This window comes from Phyllostomus discolor, chromosome 2, assembly GCF_004126475.2.
Source record: "Phyllostomus discolor isolate MPI-MPIP mPhyDis1 chromosome 2, mPhyDis1.pri.v3, whole genome shotgun sequence".
Taxonomy (NCBI): domain Eukaryota; kingdom Metazoa; phylum Chordata; class Mammalia; order Chiroptera; family Phyllostomidae; genus Phyllostomus; species Phyllostomus discolor.
The window spans coordinates 204,946,757-204,966,609 of NC_040904.2; the positions used below are offsets into that span (position 1 = coordinate 204,946,757).

Genomic DNA, 19,853 nt, shown 5'->3' on the forward strand with positions numbered 1-19,853 from the left:
AATACAAGTTGGTCTAAGGGTTTTCTGTACAAATCAGTTTCCCCCTTTTTTCTTATTAATGTATGATACGTCTACAATGTTGGGAAAGCCAAAATGTCATTTCTTTCAAAGCACCGACATTTGAGGGAAATATAGTGTTCTGTGAGCTGAAAGGCCTTTGACGTCTCCCTACTGAAGTGAGCTCCTTTTTGTCTCCCTCAACAGATGAGGAAAAAGAAAACAACCGAGCCTCCAAGCCCCACTCCACTCCCGCCACTCTGCAATGGTAAGTGCCCCCTGCAGCAAGGCCTCTCTCGACAGGAGGCTCACACCACTCTGTCTTTCTGCCAGTAGGGCAGTGCGTGGCTCCTTGACATTGTCACGATAACTTGGTATTCAATAGCCCACCTGCAGTCAATTTAATTTGCAGGTGTGTGTACAATACTCAACCAGGAGCTAGCCTGGAGATTAGAATTTTCATACTTATTTTGTTTGGGGGGTAGATGTTTTTTTCCCATCATCAAAATGCCGGCAAGTTCCGGATTCCACATGGATGCTATTTTAACTGTTTTTTTACAGATTTTATTTTATTTATTTTTAGAGAGAGAAGGGAGGGAGAAAGAGAAAGAGAGAAACATCAATGTGCAGTGGCTGGGGGTCATGGCCTGCAACCCAGGCATGTACCCTGACTGGGAATAGAACTTACGACACTTTGGTTCGCAGCCCGCACTCAATCCACTGAGCTACACCAGCCAGGGCTCTATTTTAACTGGTTTTAATGGGATCCGCCACTTCAGTTAATAATCTCGTGGCAGACTATGGAAACAGGGGTCCGTTCAGCCCCATCAGTGAGCCCCCATGAAGGAACAATGACTTGCAACTACACCGAAGTTATTTTAACATTAATAAGGATTATCTACTAGAGTGGCTTTCTCTTTAATATTTGGAATCCCTGGACTCGCCTATAACATGCCGTGACATTGTTTAAGTGGCTGCACTCATGTTTGACGTTTGCAGGTAAATTTCTCCTCTAAGAGCCTTACTTAGAAATCGTGTCGCTGTGCACACCAGAGCTATCTGTGCGTGGGATTCACCCCTCGGAGGATCTTGTCAATCAAGGGCTACTGTTCCTCGAGCAGTGCAGCCCTGCAGACCTGAAGGGATTGACAGATGAAGGGGAGGGCAAAGAGAAAGCGTTGGGGGGCGGGGGGAGGGACCTGAATCTGTTTTGCGCCAGCCTCCATGCTAGGGGCGATGTGCCTACGCCTCGTTTCATGCTCGCAAGTCTGGGAAGCTGGTGTTGCTAGGCCCGTTTCACAGATGAAGGAAACAAAGCTCAGGCAGTTGAGTCATTTGCCCAAAGGGACACAAAGCTGTGACACAGCAGAGGCAGGAACCTGGCTGGGTCTCTTGAACTGCAAAGGAAGGATGGAGAAGAGAAGAGATCTGCATGGAAAGCAGATGGGCTCTCCTGAGCAAATCCTATTAGAGTCTCTGGTCGGATCCAGCCACCGGTGGGAGGAAAACAGCATTCAGGACCGTAACTCAATCTTCTCCAGCCAGCGTCTCAGCCGTTGACTTGTCTGGCCGCAAGGGTAGCCGAGGCTGTTTTCAAGAGCTCCGCTTCGAGCCTTCTGGCTGGCTTCCCCGATCTGTCCCCGTATTCTTCCTCTCATTGCATCTGCTGTTTTTTTTCTTTTATTTAAATTTCCATTCTGCTTCCCTGATCAAATCTCCTCTGCACCGTTCCCCTAAATTATGGCTGCACAAATTCCCACGATGCCAGGGCACCAAAGGAGACATCAACGGGTAAGGGACTAGGAGCGAGAGTTTCTAGGAATCAATAGACACTCTTGCTTTAATACCTGGAACGTGGTGTATATTTTATTTTATTTTATTTTATTTTATTTTATTTTATTTTATTTCATGTTATGTTATGTTATGTTATTTATTATTTTTTAAAATCCTCACCCGAGGCTGTGTTTATTGATTTGAGAGATGGAGGGAGACAGAGAGAGAGAGAGAGAGAGAAACATCAATCAGTTGCCTTCCATACCTGCCCCAACCAGGGACCGAACCCATAACCTTTTGATGTATGGGATGACTCTCCAATCCAATGAGCCGCCCAGCCAGGGCCACATGGTAGAATAAAAGATTTGAAAGGGACTGTAAGGAAATCACCTCGTCCGTGTTTGTTTGCCTGCAATTCTCTGACATCTGCCTGGCAATGGCGAGGCCGGAGACAGCGCGGTCTCCCAAGCCAGACTGCCAGGAATTAACTCCCAGCTCTGCTGCTCTCCAGCTGTGGGACCTTGGACAAGTTCCTTAACCTCTCTGTGCCTCGGCCTACTCCCTGTGAAATGGGGGCCGCATAGGGTGGTCACAAAGAGGAAGTGGGTCATACAATAAAGGGCTTGAACTTGAACACTGCGTGGTGCAGTGACGGGTGCCCAGCACATCTCCACCGCCTTCACTAGTCGCCCAGCGCACCGCCTCCTGCCGAGTCCCGCGAGGACACCCAGGGCCGGGCTTCTCTCCTGCCCGACCGTGGGCAGTCGGTCCTCTTCCTGCTGGACGTAATTCTACACAAACCATCTGTTTTCTAAGTAAAGGGACACATAGATCGTTCCAGAAGAAGTTTCATCCTCCAATTCACATAGTTAGGCACTGGATTTGTTTTTAATGATATATTGGTTTTCAAGGGCGAATCAGGCTTGAAAAATATATAAATTTTATTCTTATTTTTATCCAAAGGCATCCAGTTGTTCGGACATCAAATTGCCCTTTAATTCCTTTTGTTTTATATTTTTATGATAGAATTTCAGTCATTAACTAGTTCAGGAAGTGTTTACTGGGCACCTACTATCTCACTAGGCCTGGTCTAGGCCCTGGGAAGGCAGTGGGGGATGAGATGGATGGAGAATAGGGGCTGATGAGGCCTCAGCGACCCCACGGGCAGCTCTGAAGCTGGGATGGCCCTTCACAGACGGCCGCCTGGCGGCTGTGGATCCAGTTCTTTGTTCCCCCACCTGGCCCGTCACTGGATGTAGGCTGTCCCCTGGGCACTTCCCTTCATGTTCCACTGAGGACAGCTGCCCAGGGAGGGGACTCAGCCTCAGGAACGACCCTCCCAGCAGTGGGGAAGGACAGCCCAGCCCTGAAGGGTAACCTGGGCACACAGCCCAGCACCTGCCTCTCTCCAGGTCTGGAGCAGGAGGAGCTTGGTCAGGGGACTAGACAAGGGCGCCTGTGCAGTTGGAGCCCCGTGGGCAAGGGGGAGAGTGGTACAGAGCAGGGGGGAGAGGGAGGCGGGGGAGAGGGTTTACTTAAAACTGGGCTGCAGGACACGTGGCTGCCCATATAAAGTTCCACACGAGTAAATATTTTTAGGATATGATTTTAGTGTAAAACCTGTCTCAGAAGGAACTGGACACACCTTCCATGTTATAAGGAAATGTGGCCTCATTGGTACTGTCTCTTTTTCGCTCTGGTTGCCAGGAAGCTGAGGGCTAAACCTGATGCTTGTGTATTTTTCTATCTCTTTCCTTTGTCTCCTCTTCTTCTTTCTAAAAAAATGTCGTAGCTTTTTATAAAAAGACGAGGTGCAAATACATTGAATCAAAACATTATTTTTATTTTATTTTACTTACACAGGTAATACATTTCCTTATTTAAAAACAAAAGCATTACAGATAAGGCTAAATTCTTCATGTAATTCCTTGCTTCCTTCTCCAGAGCAGCCCAGTTACCAGTGAGAAGTACATATATGTGTGTGTACATACGTGTGTGTACATACATATGTATGTGTGCTGTCCTTTGCCCATGCATTTACACGCATATGTACTGATCAAAGCTTCTGAACTGTGATTTTTTAATTTAATATTTTCTCCTTTTTTAAAAAAGATTTTATTTATTTATTTTTAGAGAGGGAAGGGAGGGAGAAAGAGAGAGAAACTTCAATGTGCTGTTGCTGGGGGCCGTGGCCTGCAACCCAGGCATGTACCCTGACTGGGAATCGAACCTGCAATGCTTTGGTTCGCAGCCTGTGCTCAATCCACTGAGCTACGCCAGCCAGGGCTCAATATTTTCTCCTTTTTAAAAAGAATTCAGACATAGAGCAGTAAAAATGTTGTTATACAGCATGGCACACTATTGATCCATGCCTTGCCTTCCTCCTCAGTAGAAAGTTCTGGAGCTATGCCCACATCAGTCCACAAGGAACAACCTCACTGTGACCCCTGACTGCTCAGTCATCCCCATACGGCAGCAGCGGAATTGATGTCACCATTTATGTCTTGATGGACATTTAGGCTGGGTCCAAATCTCGTCTCCGCCATTGCAGATAGGGCCCCAAAGAACATCTTCATCTGTGCGCCTTGCACGCTGCTGAAGTACTTCTCCTGTACACAGAAAACGTTCATGGGATTGCGCGCTTGCCCTCTCCAATGACCTTACCATTTTATACCGTCACCTGCAGTAAAAAAAAAAAAGTGCTTTTCATAAACACAGGGACCGGGCTCCACAGCATGGCCTCTCATCCTGGGAGGCATGTGCGTCCTTCACATCGTCCCCTCTCTCCAGTGGCCGTGTGCACCCGGCGGATGTTGAGGAAAAGGACATTGGCTTGGCCACCAAGGTGGCTGTCACCTGCCCGACAGTGCTGAGCCCTCCGGGACGTTGGGCTTGGTTTTGGAATTGGGTCAGGAGCTCTCCGCCTCATCCTCGCCCGCCCATCTCACCCTGAGCCTCTTCCCATCTCCCCAGAAACCATCCCCGTCCTAAGAACACACCATACGGCAGCCACGCAGCCTAAAATAATCGAAGCCACGTCCTCTGGAGGCAGCTCCCAGCAGAAAACAGGCAAATGTTGTCAAATGCCTTCTGCCAAACGCCTTCTGGCACCCTCGGTCACGAGGGTGAGTAAAGCCCAACCCGCTGGGGATGGCGGGTGCTGCTGGAGTCCTGGCGGCACAAAACCCTCTATTCACGCAGAGGAGTTGGAAGGGAAAGCAGCCTGTCCCGCCACCCTGGCCTCCTTGCTGCCAGCACACGTCCCCTCCCCTGTCTGGGAGACACTCCCAGCTCCTTGGGACCCTCAGGGTGCACCCATTTCCCCTTCAGCAGTCTGCTGAGGAAGTCAGGCCACCCCCAAAGGAGGAGGGCAGAAGATCAGGTTGTCGCTTTGTGGGGGGTGGGGGTGGCACGTTCCCCTTTCTTTTGAAAAAATAAGGAGGCCTTGGGTGGTTGATGGGCTTTCAATATTTCAAATTAATATGAAACAACATAAATATTTAAAATGCTCTTGGGGGCCAGAGGGAGAGGACTGGATATGGTACCGTTTCAAAGAGGTTACGTCGTGGTTTTTGACCAGGTCGTGGATCCTAGGCCAGGCAGACCCCCTGGGTATGGTGGACGCTTGATGTTTCAGGTCAACATCATTTACTTTCATAATGTGAGTTCCAGGAAGGGAGGCTGGACATTCTAGCTCTGAAAGCAGCCAGGGGCACTAGATAATGCCAAGGTATGACTGTGTCCTGTTAGAAGCCACAGGTACAGAAAGGATAATTCAGCAGGACAACCCGACAGGTGTAAATGTCCCAGAAAATGAGAGGCTGTGTTGCGGAGCTAGGTTCCTAGTTTTTAAAAAGCAGATTTTGTGCTGTAGTTAAGATATAAAATGGTAAAGCTATCTCAGTGGGCGATTTTGCAGTCCCATTAACAGTTAGCATGTGCGTCCAGTAATTCCACGTCTTCATCCTGACACGGAGAATGCCCACAGGCGTGCGAGGGGCGCAGGGGAAGGTGTCCTCGGCGGGCCCGTTTGTAAGGTGCAGACGGGGAACGGATGGGGAGGCACGGCGGAGGGGGATGGTTTATGCTAGTGGATGGTGTCTCTGACCATCTCAGTCATGAGTTATGACATTCCGCAAAGTTGTTTTTTTTTAATCCTGTTGTCTTCTCTTTTGGTAAAATGAAGACAAAGTGCTCTGTTTTAGATGTGTGTGCGAGGGCTCGGGAAGTGGAGACTTTGGACGGAGAGCTCACAAGTACACGTGGGAAAACCTGGCCTGGAGGTGAGAGCGGCCGGACAGCGGTGCCAGGCGCTCTCTGCTCCACGTGGTAAAGCGCTAACGCAACGCTTCCCCCGAGTGCCCTGCGACGCTGGGCACCTGACACCTCCCGAGGAGGCCTTTTACAGACGCCCACCGCAGATAATGACTCGCGCCGGCTGGTGGACCGAGTTCATTATCTCCGTAATAGGAGAGGCTCCATTCAGATGTGACCAAGTCGTTGAATAGAAGATCAGAACGTGGAAGAAGCGGGGAATTTTTTGTGTGTGATCATTAAAGACACCCAGGTCTGATGCACTATTGTTCACTGCGTCAGACTAATGATGTCCTCTAAAAGTGCAGAGGAGAAGGGGGACATTTCCTCAGATCTGAAGACACATAATTAACTGCCCTTCTCTCTCGGCCTTGCCGTGGTCGGGGAGGCGGACATTCCAGGGAGCGACATGGGCGCCTGCACAGACCCTCCGGGCTGGGCGAGGCGGTCTGGGGACAGATGTCACGGCGCTATTCCTGACGGCGGAAACTAATCAGACGTCAAGGTTGCCCTTACTGACAATTGCGGCTGTTCCTTCACAGAGCTTATTAAAATGCTTCATGGTCATAAGCCACCTAGATACCTTGAGGCGAGGGAGCTCTGGTGAGAGGCATGAAACACGGGTGCAAATGTAGTTCTTCAGGAGGCTCTGGCCGTGGGCAGGTAGCTGCCTAATCAGCTCAGCCTGTGTGATCTGTGCCTTAGCCCCATCTGACTCAAATGGTTTGTTGCTGCGAGGGGTTCATTTAACGAGATGTATTTTAATCTCGGCCTTGTATTTTAACCCCGAGCTCTCGGCCAGATTTCATGAGCAAGCAAAGCCACGAGAACAGCAGATAGAAACGGAGCAGGGGGCTTAAGTGAGGGAACTAATGAGCGGGAGGACCCAGGGGTTTACCTGGGAGCCCGAGCCCTTTAACACCACATTTGGAAGCATTGTTTCCCCCCAGCTCACCGCTCCTGCAGGTTTTAATCTTGGGGAGTGAAGCCCCATCTGTCCATTCAGCCCAGTTAGGAACCTGAGAGCAGGCCCTGGTTGCTCCTACCCCTCTCACATCTGACAGCAGGAGCCCACACCCCGAACGTTCTCTCTGCCCCGGGGCCATTCCTTCAATTCATGCTCCACCACTTCTTGTCTGGACTGTTGTAGTAGCTTCTAATTGTTCTCAGTTGTTCGTTCATTCATTCATTCTCGCGTTCAACCTATACTAGTTAGTCACCCACTGTGTGCCAGCCCTACTATTCACCTTGTCCGCCCACCACAGACACGCCAGGGAGACCCTTCCACAAAGTAAATGTGGTCATGCTACTCCCGGGTTTCAAAAAAGCTTAACCGCCCCCTACCATTTTCAAGGCTCACGCACCTTTCATAACATGGATTCTGAACGGTTTAAAATGCATGTTAGCTGCATGTATCTGTGGATTTTTCTGGCCAAAATGGATCTTCAGAAGTCATTAGCAAAAATAAGCAACCAGGGATACTTTCCCCCTCTCCACAGCTTGTCACGCACGAATCTCCTGCCGTCCAAATTGTTCACGTGCACACCCTAACCTGGGAAATGTCCCACGATAGCCTGAGGAGTTGAAGGCAAAGGTTTTCAAAGACAGTGGGTCGTGGAACTGGCAATTGTCTAAGGTGAAATGTATGAAATGATTTTTTGGATGGTTTTATACCCAAGCCATTGCTGGTATAGAGAACATATTCAGCTTTAAATTAATGTTAGTGTTGTTAATTGATGACATTATTATTCTTCCTGCAGCATCCCAGACACACTCGGGTCTTCCTGCCTTTGAGTCTTTGTTTTTTTTAATTCTCTGAGTATCCCTTCATTGCCTTCTGAAAAATAATACTTTCATAGCAACTCTTATGCCAGGCCATATTCTTGTGTGGGCATCTAAAGATTCTCCCCACCCCTCCCCCGTGGTTCTCTCCTTTTAGATTCCTGCTTACAAGGCCCTTTCTCTACTCTGACCAGTGTCTCCATCACCCAAATCACGTGCCGTGTTTGTCTCTCATCCTCGCTGGTTCTCTTACCTAGGACCCCCTCCGTCCGCCTTGAAGGAGACCACAGTGGTCTAGAGTGAAACACTCTCTCTCCCATTTACTAGCCAGCTGTGTGATCCTGGGCAAAGGGGTTCCACCATTGGAGCCTCAGTCTCCTCATCTATCACATGGGTATAACACCTACCTCACAGGGTTGTTGCCAGGATCAAATGAGATCACGGATACCCAGAGCCTTGTACCTAGTAAGAGCTCAGCAGATGCTGCTATTGTTGCAAAGTTGCAATCCCAGCTCCTGCATGAAACCATCGTCATCTGCTCTCACCTAACATTAATCTGTTTCCCCACCTTCCACTGCACCTGTGGTCGGCAGTCTGCAATACTTGAATATTCTTAGTTCTGTGCATCCCACCCCCTGCCCCCAGTTAAACTGCAAAGTGGACTAGGGCATAGATTGGGTCTCCTGTCAACACAAGAGCCAACAGAAGCCAGGCGAGGAACAGAAACTCGATTGGGTATAAGAAAACTCGGGAGGAGTGAGGACTCCAGCCAGTTTGAGGGCACACGCGTAACTCTGGCCAATTGTTGTCATGCGGGAATACGGGCCCAGTGTTGCCAGATCTCAGCCTTTTCAAAAGAAGCCAGAACTCCAGATTCTAAAGGGAAACGTCCTGAATTTTAAAAGTTGGGTCAACACTGTTCAGGCAAACAAAGCATGCCTGTGAGACCCCAGTTTGCGAAAGCTGCGTTACTCAGATGGCTCCTACGAGTTCGTTGCGTACGCTTGTTATGTAGACCTCTGAGCTGCCTCTCACAGAGAAACAATACTGGGAATGGCACTCAGGCATCCAGGCTGAGCTGGAGAGGGCTGGCTCCCATTCAGGCCCGGCCTGAAGTTAGGGCAGTCCCGAGGAACCTAACCTCTCTCCTCGAAACCCTTTTCCCACAAGAAACCCATTTCGAGGTCCGAGTTATGATGTTGGGGACACGTATACTAGGACGTAAGTCCTGTCCTGAGAGGTCAGGACAGGGCCTTTGTTTTATTCCGTCCCCTCTGCCATGTTTGGAACGCTGCCTGGCATTCAGTAAATATGTGTTAAACTGAAGGTGACCTGTGTCTTTATCCATCTGTCCACCGTCAGTCTGTTCTCCGTATGCAAATAAGGACCATGTTGCTCACCCTGGGACCCCTGGCACCTGAGTGTGATAAGAGATCAAGGGGTGTTTGTTGAATGACTGTATGACCGAAACAGTCTATTCACCAAACACTTACTGAGCGTCTGCTGTGTGCCAAGGGATATGCTGGACTTCGAGGATGCAGAAGTGACTCAAACTCAAGGAACCAGGTTGCCCAGAAAGGGTTGCATAAAGCATTTCCTGAAACACTTTGAAAAACTGTCAGGAGGTACTTCACATTCCCCTTCCCAGAAAAGGAGCCAGGGTGGGTGGGATGACCTGGGACCAGTAGCACGGCTTCGTGTATCGGAGCATCCCGAGGCTGCATCCACCCCCGGGGTCTGACTGCGAAAGACTGAACTGGTTTTCTGTCCACTGCATGTCAGAGGAGCCAAATGAGCGCTGCCCGTTCCAGCAGGCACCTTGGGAGGCCGCGTCCTCATTCCACTCCGGCTACGACGGCTCTGGGCCACGTCTCTGGCAAGGGCTCTGGGAGCACGTCAGAAGCCACTTGAGGACAGTTATTGCGCTGCTTTAGAATCATGCCTCATTTCTGACCCCTTCCCCCAACGTGTTTGGGTAAAAAGGGGTTATCCCAGTAGCTTTATCCCTCAAACTTGATTCCAAGTGACTTTGGATTGTCTTCTAAAGTCCAGTTCATGATCCAAGGAGAGCTACTTTCTGCTGGCGCGTTTATTGGGCAGCGTGTGCCCAGGTTCTGAAGGGCGCGGCCCGCGGAGAAGACCCGGGTTGCCACCGGCCTCGGCAGCTCTGCTGGAGGGAGCCTTTAACCTTCCAGCGTGCCCACGGCGAAGGAGGCAGGGTTCTTGTTGACAACTACATCCTGGTGTTCGGGTTAAAGAGGAAAAACAATCTAGTTTGCAGTCTATGTTCCCAATGTCCAGCACAGGTCCTGGACCTGTAGGAGCCCACAGGTGTTTTATGAAGAGAGGAATGGGTGGTGATGAGGTCCAGCATCTACTAAGTACTCACCAGGGGCCAGGCACCAGGCTGGCCCCTGTCACACGTCACATCCAATCGTGACGACAACCCTATGAAGTGGTATAATCGTCACCCCCAAAAGGAAACTGAGGCCTGAGGTTGAGTGACTGGCCCGAGGTCAGCACGCTGGCCAGTGCCAAGGCTGGGATTTGACCCAAGTTGAAAGCCCCTACGGTGAACCCCTGACCTACACTCATTAAGAAGGCCTAGAACCATATAGTCCTGGTGCAGCTGAGAAGGCGACTAAAGAAACCAAGAGGTTCGGCTCCTTGCTGTGGGTAGAGAACCTCCCTTCAGTCAGCGGGTTAGTGACTGTCCAGCCTGTCCCAGGGCACGTGCTTTCCCAGGCTGACCCCACCCACTGCTGCCGTTAGCCAAAAAGCCCTCTGTGATTGTGACTCCTGTTAGAAACAGCTACACTGGGAGCGTGTGGTTCGAAGCTCGGTTGAGGTGCCTGCAAGACCTTCTACCATTTTTTGGAGTTTTGGGGAACCCGATCCACCGAGAATGTAGTCAGACCAATGACAGTGGTCGAGGAGAAGGACTGGGAATTTAGGCTGGAAAAGGGACCCGCGGTCATTGCCACGGGCACCAGGAGTCTGATCCGGCTCACCTGCTAACTCCATCCTGAGCTCTGGCAGGTTGCTTTGTCCTCCTGGGCCTCGGGTCCTCATCTGTAGGAAGAGTTACTTCTGAGGTCGTCCCAAGCTCTGGAGGACTAGAAAGATCGTAACTGTCTGGCTGGGGATTGATTTGCTCACTGGGCGTCCGTGTGTTTCCCCAGGCTGGAGGAGAACTACGAGATCGCGGAGGGGGTCTGCATCCCCCGCAGCGCCCTCTACATGCACTACCTGGACTTCTGCGAGAAGAACGACACCCAGCCGGTCAACGCTGCCAGCTTTGGGAAGGTGAGTCCCGCCTCCCCGGTGTGCTCCTTTTCTTCCTTCCTTTTAAGTAATTCATGCACACTCCTTAATCGTGCCGGCTGGTTCTTTTTGAGTGACCGCACTCCGTAAGTTAACACGCCACTGCAAATAGTTTAAGCACTGGTTAACAAAGGGATACCAAGCCAAATACCAGAGCAAAATAATACCCAAGTATTGAAGACGTCAAACAATTCAGACGGGTTATAAAGGGAAAAGTGAATTTCCTCGGTACTCCATTTGCAGAAAGTAACTTTTTCCCTCTGTGGGGCAAATATTAAACCCACGCGGGTGTTCTGGGTATGTCGGTGAGCCTGGGGCGGGCGGACCACTTGCCTTTGTACAGGGCAGGCCTTGGCGACACTGGCAAATGGCCTCATATCATCGGCCTGGCTGCCCGGGAGCGGTCCCCTGGGAGTGGTGGTGTTTGTCGTGTGGCTGCAGGCCTGGCTGTTCTCTGTCCGTCTTACGATGAAGCTCTAGTCCACACTCAGGGCTGCATCTATGGAAAATCGTTATCTCTGGTCGTTCACACTTACCAGGCCAAGGGAAGCCACTGGGGCACCCTAAGGCTGATTGTTTGTGGGATAGATAAAAATTTAGATTTTTACACTGGCAATATAACCAATTTAACCAGTGCATCCAAATTCTTTCTCCTCTTGTTAGCTTCTTTTCTCGGTGTCCAATTCTGAGTGCCTCTGGCAGCAAACAATAGGCAGGCTTCCTCCTTTCCTCACCGGTTCTCGGCATGCAGGCGTAGTCAAGCTTGGAAAGACAGGAAGAGGTGGGCGTATAAGTTTTGGGGGTTCCCTTTGCAGATCCCCAACAGATACATGGTCAGCAGGAACGAAAAAAGCATGGCGTCGGACCTGAGCCAGCCTCCCTGGCGAGTGAGTCCAGAGCTGAGTGGCTGAGAACTGGCTCCACTTGATCGAAGGGAAGGAGCTCCAGACACTTAGGAAGGGGGAAGCGTTTTGGGGACACACTGATGCTATTTCCCCGAAGCGAAGAGAATGTTTTAGAAAGTCAGGGGAGAAACATTTGCTCTTGCGTTCATTCGTTTCTCCAGTCCATCCGTGTGGGCCGAGATGGGTTGGCTGCGTGGCTGTTAGGCAGAGAGACCCCACAGTGAACCTGAGTGGGCCCTGATGTGGAGGGGCTCACAGGCCAGGGACGGAGGCCGCAGGCCCCTTGGCAGGTGAGAGCAGGTGAAGCACACCAGGAACGCGTGTGACCCTGGAGCTTTGCCACGTGTCTGTGGTCCTGAGACATCCATTTGCCTCTACACGCTCCCTGGCAGCGACCACAGTGGGAAGTCCAGAGGAGGCCTCTTAGATGGAGGGGCAGGTTGGGTGAACCGAAAGCTCAAAGATCTTAACTCCCCTGGACTTGCCATGGAACTTCTCTGGGCCTCAGGCCTCTGCACTGCGACGTGGGGATCAACCCCTGCCGTCTTGGAGGGGGGGGGTAGGGGGGGCAGACTCAGCTGAGAGGGTGTCAGCGGATGATGCAAGGCACTGTCCGCTCAGCCATCGAGTGGCTCAGATGTTCGGGGACACCCACCATGCGCCACCACCATGGCTGTCGCTGTACGTTCTCCATGGGGTGTTTGTGTGCAGATACAAATGCCCGTTTGTTAGCTTCGATTCTGGGGGGAAAGAAAGAAAACGCACCATTTCCGGCAACTCCAATTCGCTGGTGTGAGGACCTTCTGTTCCTTTTTTCTCGAATACTTCTTGTGTAACCCTGTCGTCAGCCGAGGGTTTCTTTGGCCCTGTGATCTAGGTAAAATTGATTTAACTCATCCCTCCTCCCCAAACCCCGGGTCCACCCTAATCTAAGCCTGCAGCCTGCCAGCAAGACTTCAGCACACCCCAGAGGACTTGCATGCAGCTCAAGGGTCTGGGACTCTTCCCCCTGCACTTGCCACCTCTCTCTGCTCCTGCGCTGTTCCGTGTGGTGGCCACTAGCCACGTGTGGTCGGGAACTTCAGTGAAATCACGTTCTTCAGTCACACTAGCCACGTTTCAAATGCTCAGTGGCCACATGTCACTGGGGGTGCAGATAGAAGTTTCCATCATCACAGGGCTGTTAGACAGCCCCGTTCTGAACCGTCGTGAGCCAGGGGTGCAGTACAGGGGCCTCTTTGCTTTGCACAAAACAGCCCTGGTGATCCTAGTGGACTGACGGTGGTGGGAGGGGGTTACATCCCACGCTGTCCTATGGGACAGACATCACCACCTCCAGCTGCTGTGCCACCCCCCACGGCAGTGGTGGCTCACCGGTCCTCCACCTGCCAGGTCCCCGCTAGTCCCAGCCCTTCTGCCCTGCTGGCTGCTGGCTCCTCACTCCCCTGCCGGCTTCCTCTGCTTCTCCGCCCGCTCTCCGGTTCTTCTTGGGACAGCCTCCACCAAGTTTCCCCGTTCCCTGGTCCTTGGTTTCTGCTGACAGCTCTGCCCATAGGTCTTGTTTACCCCAAAGAGCTATTTAAAATATTTTCCCAGCCATGACCAGTGTGGCTCAGTGGGCTGGGTATCACCCTGCAAAGCAAAAGATTGCCAGTTTGATTCCCAGTCAGGGCACATGCCTGACTCCGCACTCATTCGGGGAGCATACAAGAGGCAACTGGTCAATGTTTCTGTCTTACATCGATGTTTCTCTTCCTCTATTTCTCCCTCCCTTCCCATCTCTCTTTAAAAATATATATATATTTTTTTCCAAATACTGTTTTTTCCTTAAGAAGTGCAGTACCAGCTGCTTCCAAAATAGTAATTAAAATAAGTATCCAAACCTCCCAATAAACACCTGTCTTATCTTCAGTTCAGAAGCAAGGCAATGCTCTAACGGTATCAAAAGGACAAATGCAGAAGCTCTGCGGCTGCCTCGCTGTGGATCTCACATGCCTGGGGAGTGGGGGCGGCCCTCATAGGGGCCCGCGGAGGGCGGGCTGCACGTTGAGCTCACTGCATGGAAACCCCAGACCACTGCCCTTCCTGAGGGCCCCCCGGCACGCCACCGCTGCCGTCTCCCTGAGGCCTTAGGCTGTGACTGTGGACAGTCTTCCTTTGCACCGCTTCTTCCGAACTTGTGATTTACCTACGGACTTTTAACTCAGAGCAGGTGAGGGTCACTGTTTCCAATTAGGTTGGGGGTGGTTTCTCCACCCAGCTTGCCAGTGGGCTGAGGCCAAACACACATCAGTGTCGAAGCTCTCCCGTCACCTCCACTTGCCCCGTGTCCCCTGGCTGGGGTAGTGTCCTTGACAAAGTGGCAGCAATCGCTTTGCCGCAAGGAAGATCTGAAACAGAGATCCTCTTTCCGACGCCGTGGCTGAGCTCCACAAGCGCTGGCTCCCAGGAACGGTGTATTACTGACTTCAGGTCCCGGAACTCATGTAGGATGCACAGAGGGTGCTGAGGCTTCTCGCTGAACTGGCCTTTGCCGGCTCTTACCGTGGGCAAGGGTCACGAAAGGTCACCCAACTTGGAGTCACTGAACTTTGCTGAGCTCTCACATCCTTATCTTTAGACCGGAATAATCTCCCACCAAATCACTCTAGGGGTAAAATGGGACGGAGCTCACGAGAGCACTTCTGCAAACCGTGAGGAGCTCTCGCTGCGGAAGAAAGCACCACCATCTGAAATCGGCCCCCGTCCCTCCTGGCTCCCCTGTTTCCGCACCACGCTTTGCTTCTCTTTGTAGCCCTGACCACTGTCTGCAGTGCCACACATCGATGGTGTCGCTGATATATAGTACACAGAGTTTTCGATTCTGTCATTAAATATTATTGTGTATTGCATAGCTGTATATTGTCTAATATACTATATGTAATTGTGCATGTTATAATTGTATAAGCCATCATATATGTGACTGATAGATATTCCCTATTACATATATGTCCGTTGCTGTGTGTTATCTGCCTCCTTCTCCGCAATGGGAGCTGCACAAGAACTTTGTTTGTCCATGTAAATGCCGGGCACCCAGGACAGTGCCTGGTACTCCGTGGACCCCCAGTGTTTGCTAGAGGTTGAGGGACCTTTGTGAGTAGTATTTGCCAGGGGCCATGCGTGACATTTGTGGATTTGTGCCTCGTGCGATAACTCCATGAAATGGGCATTGTCCCTGTTTTCCGTGAGCTCGTTTGCTGAGTGGGGGTGAACTTGTTAAGGTGCTAGTGGAACTGCCTGTACCTTGACTTCCTTTGAACAACCACCTTGAAAGTCCTCTGTCCAGCCCTGCTGATAACATCACAGGGAAATCCCGGAGCATCCGGCCATGCTCAGCCGTCCCGCCGGCCTTGCTCAGGTCACTAAAACTTGGCTATGAAAAAGCCCAGTTTGGTCCAAGTGAAAACTCTCATCTCACGTGGAAGGCGGGGCCTCCGCTGCCCAGTGGCTCAGCATTCGCTCTGTGAACGGGTGACGCTGGCTCTTTCTCTCTCCTCTTTGGGTGCCTCCCGGGCAGGGGAAGAGGGTACTTAGAGGGAAGACCAGCTGGTGCTCTTGGAGACTTCCTCCTGGAAACCAGTGCCCTCTGCCATGATCATCACTCCTATGCTGGGGGAAGGGGTCCGGTTGGGGGGCTTGGGGGAGCCCCTGTGGATCTCTGTCCCACTGGCTGAAGGGACGTGGTCTCCAGCCAACCTCCAACCCCCCACCCGCCCACAGCTGCTCTTGCTGCTGCACTGAGGACTCCCCGGTGGCTCCATGCCCATGCTGCCTGATTTTGACCAGCTCACCGCACACCCAGGGCTCCACCCTGACTCTTAGAGATGCCCGGATGAGCCCCGGCACGTGTAACTGGGGTAGGAACAGGCTGAGCTCGGTGACATACACACAGAAAATGGCTTTGCTGTGTTCCAGTCACTCCTTCAACCGTGCGGTGCCCAAACTCCCTTCTCGGACCCCTGATGGTTTCACGGCAGGTTCAATAGCTTCTTGGTGGTCAGCCATAAGAACAAGCCTCTTTTCAATAATTTAGACTCTCTTTGAGACATTAAAAGTCCGGTCCCGCGCTCCCGCAGTCTTGCACCCCAACCCCCAGCTCAGTCCAACCTCAAGTGGCCTGGGGACCTGCCGTGGGGGAAGGGCGTGTGTGGTTTGACCTCCAGCTCTCCCCTGACCTTTCCCGCCTGCTGCTGGTGCCTCCAGGCTTGTCAGGTGGAGAAAAAATGTTTCCAAAATGATAACCCTAGTTCTCCCCCAAAAGCAGTAACATTAAATATTCGAGAACAACGGAACCGTAAAATGAAAACACCCTAAGGTAATGTGGGTCAGAATTGACCTACATGTATGCCATCACGCTCAGCCAAATTGCCCATGCTTATCATAGGTGATTTTCTTAAAAAGATGGTAGAAGCATCTTGCTACATCTAATTATGAATGTAGCATTTCCAGATTTCTCACACAATTAATAAAAACAGCAACCACGTACCTGGGGCTTTCTGGGCAACTGGCACTGTTCTAAGTGCTTTACGTGTATCAAGGTCGTTTAATCCTTGAAACAACAGTTCTGGGAGGGGCAAACTGCTATTGTCCCCATTCGTAGATGGGTAAACTGAGTCCCAAACAAATTAGGTAATGTGCCCAAGGTCACACAGCCAGTGAGCAATGAGTTCAGGATGCGAACCCAGAAAGCCTGGCTCCAGAGTCCGTGCACTTAACACCTCCTTTACACAGAGCAGGTTATTTTGGGGGGACAGTGGGGGTCTGTGTGGAAGCAGTTTTGTGTACAGAGTTTTGCTTCCCCTTTGGTGTAGTCATTAGCAGTCCCCTGGCAGCCTAGATGATGGAATCTGGGAGAGACGTCTCTGCCTCTCTCTTTCTCAAGGGTCACGGGTGCTGGTGGTCGCTGTCGAGAAATGGCCCCTCAGGGCTTCCCCCCAGGGGGTGTCCGGCACTGTGAAGCCCCTGCCAGTATTTTCCCTGCTGCTTCCTCCCTCAGCGTGGGGCTCCACCCATTTGTTCGATACTCGCCGGTCTCGCTCCGCCTTGGGCCCTGTGCTAGGTGATGGGTGCGGAGGGTGGAGACAGCTTCCCTGGGGACGAGCTGCAGAGGGGACATCTGCACTTGAGAATCCTCAAAGCAAGATGGCAAATGTGCCTCTTGAGCTGTGAAACCCTGGGTTGGAGGGACGCAGAGGAGGAAGCTTCGGGCCCTTTTGGGGTGGGGGTTGAGGGCAGCGGGGTCAATGCCGGTCCTAGAAAACCCCCAGGGGCCCAGCATTCTGGGAGAGGTCCCAACCCGCAGCCTTATGGGACCCACGGAATCTGAAGTGGGTGTTTTCATTCCACCAGTTACTTCTTTCTCCCGTTCCCACTGGTCTTTGGGAAACTCGGAAGCAAAAATTGTACCTGCACACGGATGAAGCGTCATGTGCTTAGCGACAAGCTAAATCCTTTCAGAAAGAAACATGGGGCGTCTGATTTCTGAGCAGAGAGAACATCTCTAACCTGGGCTTGCTTTCCCCGCATTCGTAACAGGCAGGCCAGCGGCCGTCTGAAGACCAACGAGTGTCTTTGGCAAACCTCTGTTGAAGGCCCACCCTGTGCTATAGGCCAGGGGCTTCCAATACTGCCAAGTTTGGGGCCTTGAACTTGAGGATCTATTGGTCTCTTTCCCTCTCTGAATCTCAGTCCCTCCACCTATCCAGTGGGAAACTTAGTCTACAAACACGTGAAGATGTTTACATCAGCGGGAAATACAGGCATGGCCAACTCCAGGGCCGCTGGAGCCCGCTCTGTGGAGTGAGTGCCGGGTGGAAATCGGAAGGTGTATCAGTTCGGACCTGGGCTGGGGTGGCGGGTAAAAGACGCCCCTCCCTACCAGAGAGAAAGGCGCAGACTCCGGGCGTGTCAGCCTTCTTCAGGAGCTTTCCCAAGGCCCTGTCCCGCGACTTCCCGATGCAGTCCTCCGCTGTCAGGGCGGCAGGAAACTGGAGCCTGTTGACTCCGGGAGTGAAAAGCCAGAGGTTCATCAGAAAGGGAAGGAGGTAGGCGGCCAGCGCTTTGGTCCACCTGAGGGCACTTCAGGCATCCCTGTATTCTGTTTAATTAGCGTATAACACTATATTGGTTTGATAGATCAATGATTTGACGTAATGATTTGATATATGTATATACTGAGAAATGATCATCACAAGGTTATCATCCATCACCACACATATTTACAATTTTCTTCTTTCGATGAGGACTTTTAAGATCTACGCTCTTAGCAACCTTCAACTGTAATGACACGGTGCTGTTAACCATAGTCTGCATGCTGTGTACATCACATCTCCAGGGCTCATTCATCTTACAGCCGGAAGTCTGCACCTTCGGCCTCTCTCCCCGAGTGTCGAGCCCCCGTGTCCTCCTACGGGCTGCAACTCTGAAACGGGACCTGGATCCTGAGAGAGGGCAGGGCGTAGCCCCAGTGAGGAGCCCGTGGAAAGTAACATGGGAGGTCGCAGTGTGGCCACCAGGACTCTGTGAGGGTAACGTGACTTATGGCCAGTGGTGTGCAGAACTCGTCAGGGAGAGGCACGTTCACAGATGAGCACTAGATGGCTGATGACAGCGTGTAATTTCAGTTTGTGGAGAGTATTCCGCCTCGCAAATACACCTCCCCCCGAAGGCTTGTGGATGCCCCCAATTCCTCCGTTCCTTTAAAAAGTCTGTGAAAGCACAACTAGAACAGGACAGGATACCTCGTTCACACTCCTCAGTTACGGTCACCTCAGTATAAATAAGTTCACTCCGTCAAGGGGACTTAGAGATCTGTTGGTGGAACTCCGTCCTCTTCCAGATGCGGGAATTCTCAGTGGGACTGAGTAGTTTTTCCAGGGCCATTCGCTCGGTGGTGGGGCTGGATCGGAAGGTTCAGGAGGAGCCCTGGACCCCCTCTGCGGGGCAGGGACACCAGTGAGAGGTGGGAAGACCAGAGCAAAGGGTGTTCTTGTGTGACTTGAATTGACTTGTACTCTGCTTTTTCCCGTGAGGATTTGCGATCGTTGGCAGTTTGGGCTGTGGGTGGGTCTCCCTTGAACATTGGGCTCCTTCTTCCCTGCCCACTATGTTTGAGCAATGAAAAAAAAAAAAAAAACTAAACAAAAAACAATACCAATTCTGACATGGGGACCTGTGCCTCCTGCAGCCACGTGCACCTGGAATGGAAATGAGGCTAAAGATTCCTCTCGTTTTACATGACCGCCCTTTCCCTCAAGAGTCCTTATAATCCACCGGCCCCCTCCCCCACACACACAACTCCCTCCCAGACTGGAGTCTCAGGCGCCCCCATGGAAGGCCACGGCAGAAGGTAACGGTGCTCTGAAGCATCCTTAGGCTCCTTCAGGGATGGTCCTTTTCCAGTGTTTGAGGAAAAAATAAGTATATGGAATATACTTGCAGCATTCCTGCATGTGTTATCCTTAACCTTCCGTGTCGGTGTGCAGTGTCCGCCTCGGAATGGCTGGTTTCGCACAGGAGCCCGGAGCTTGTTATTTCAGGGGTCTTCAGTGGCGTGCGCTGCACAAACTCTGGAATCAAACTGTTTGGGTTTGAATCCCCCGCCCACTGCTTACCAGCTCTGTGAGGGTGGGCTGTTTCTTAACTGCTCTGGGCCTCTGCTTCCTCATTTGTAAAGTGGGGAAATGCTAGCAGCCCTCTGGAGCACTGTGGAGGCGATGA

The 19,853-nt window shown here is 51.6% G+C and overlaps 1 protein-coding gene across 2 annotated transcripts in view; it reads left to right on the forward strand.

Moving 5' to 3' along the window:
* RFX4 (regulatory factor X4) overlaps nt 1-19,853 on the forward strand; it is a 136,376-nt gene that overhangs the window by 40,639 nt on the left and 75,884 nt on the right. For both annotated transcript variants that reach the window (XM_036019522.1, XM_028532325.2), the window contains exons 3-4: nt 205-265; nt 11,049-11,172. In XM_036019522.1, the coding sequence (XP_035875415.1) occupies nt 205-265; nt 11,049-11,172 (185 nt within the window). The remainder of the gene's footprint in view (nt 1-204; nt 266-11,048; nt 11,173-19,853) is intronic.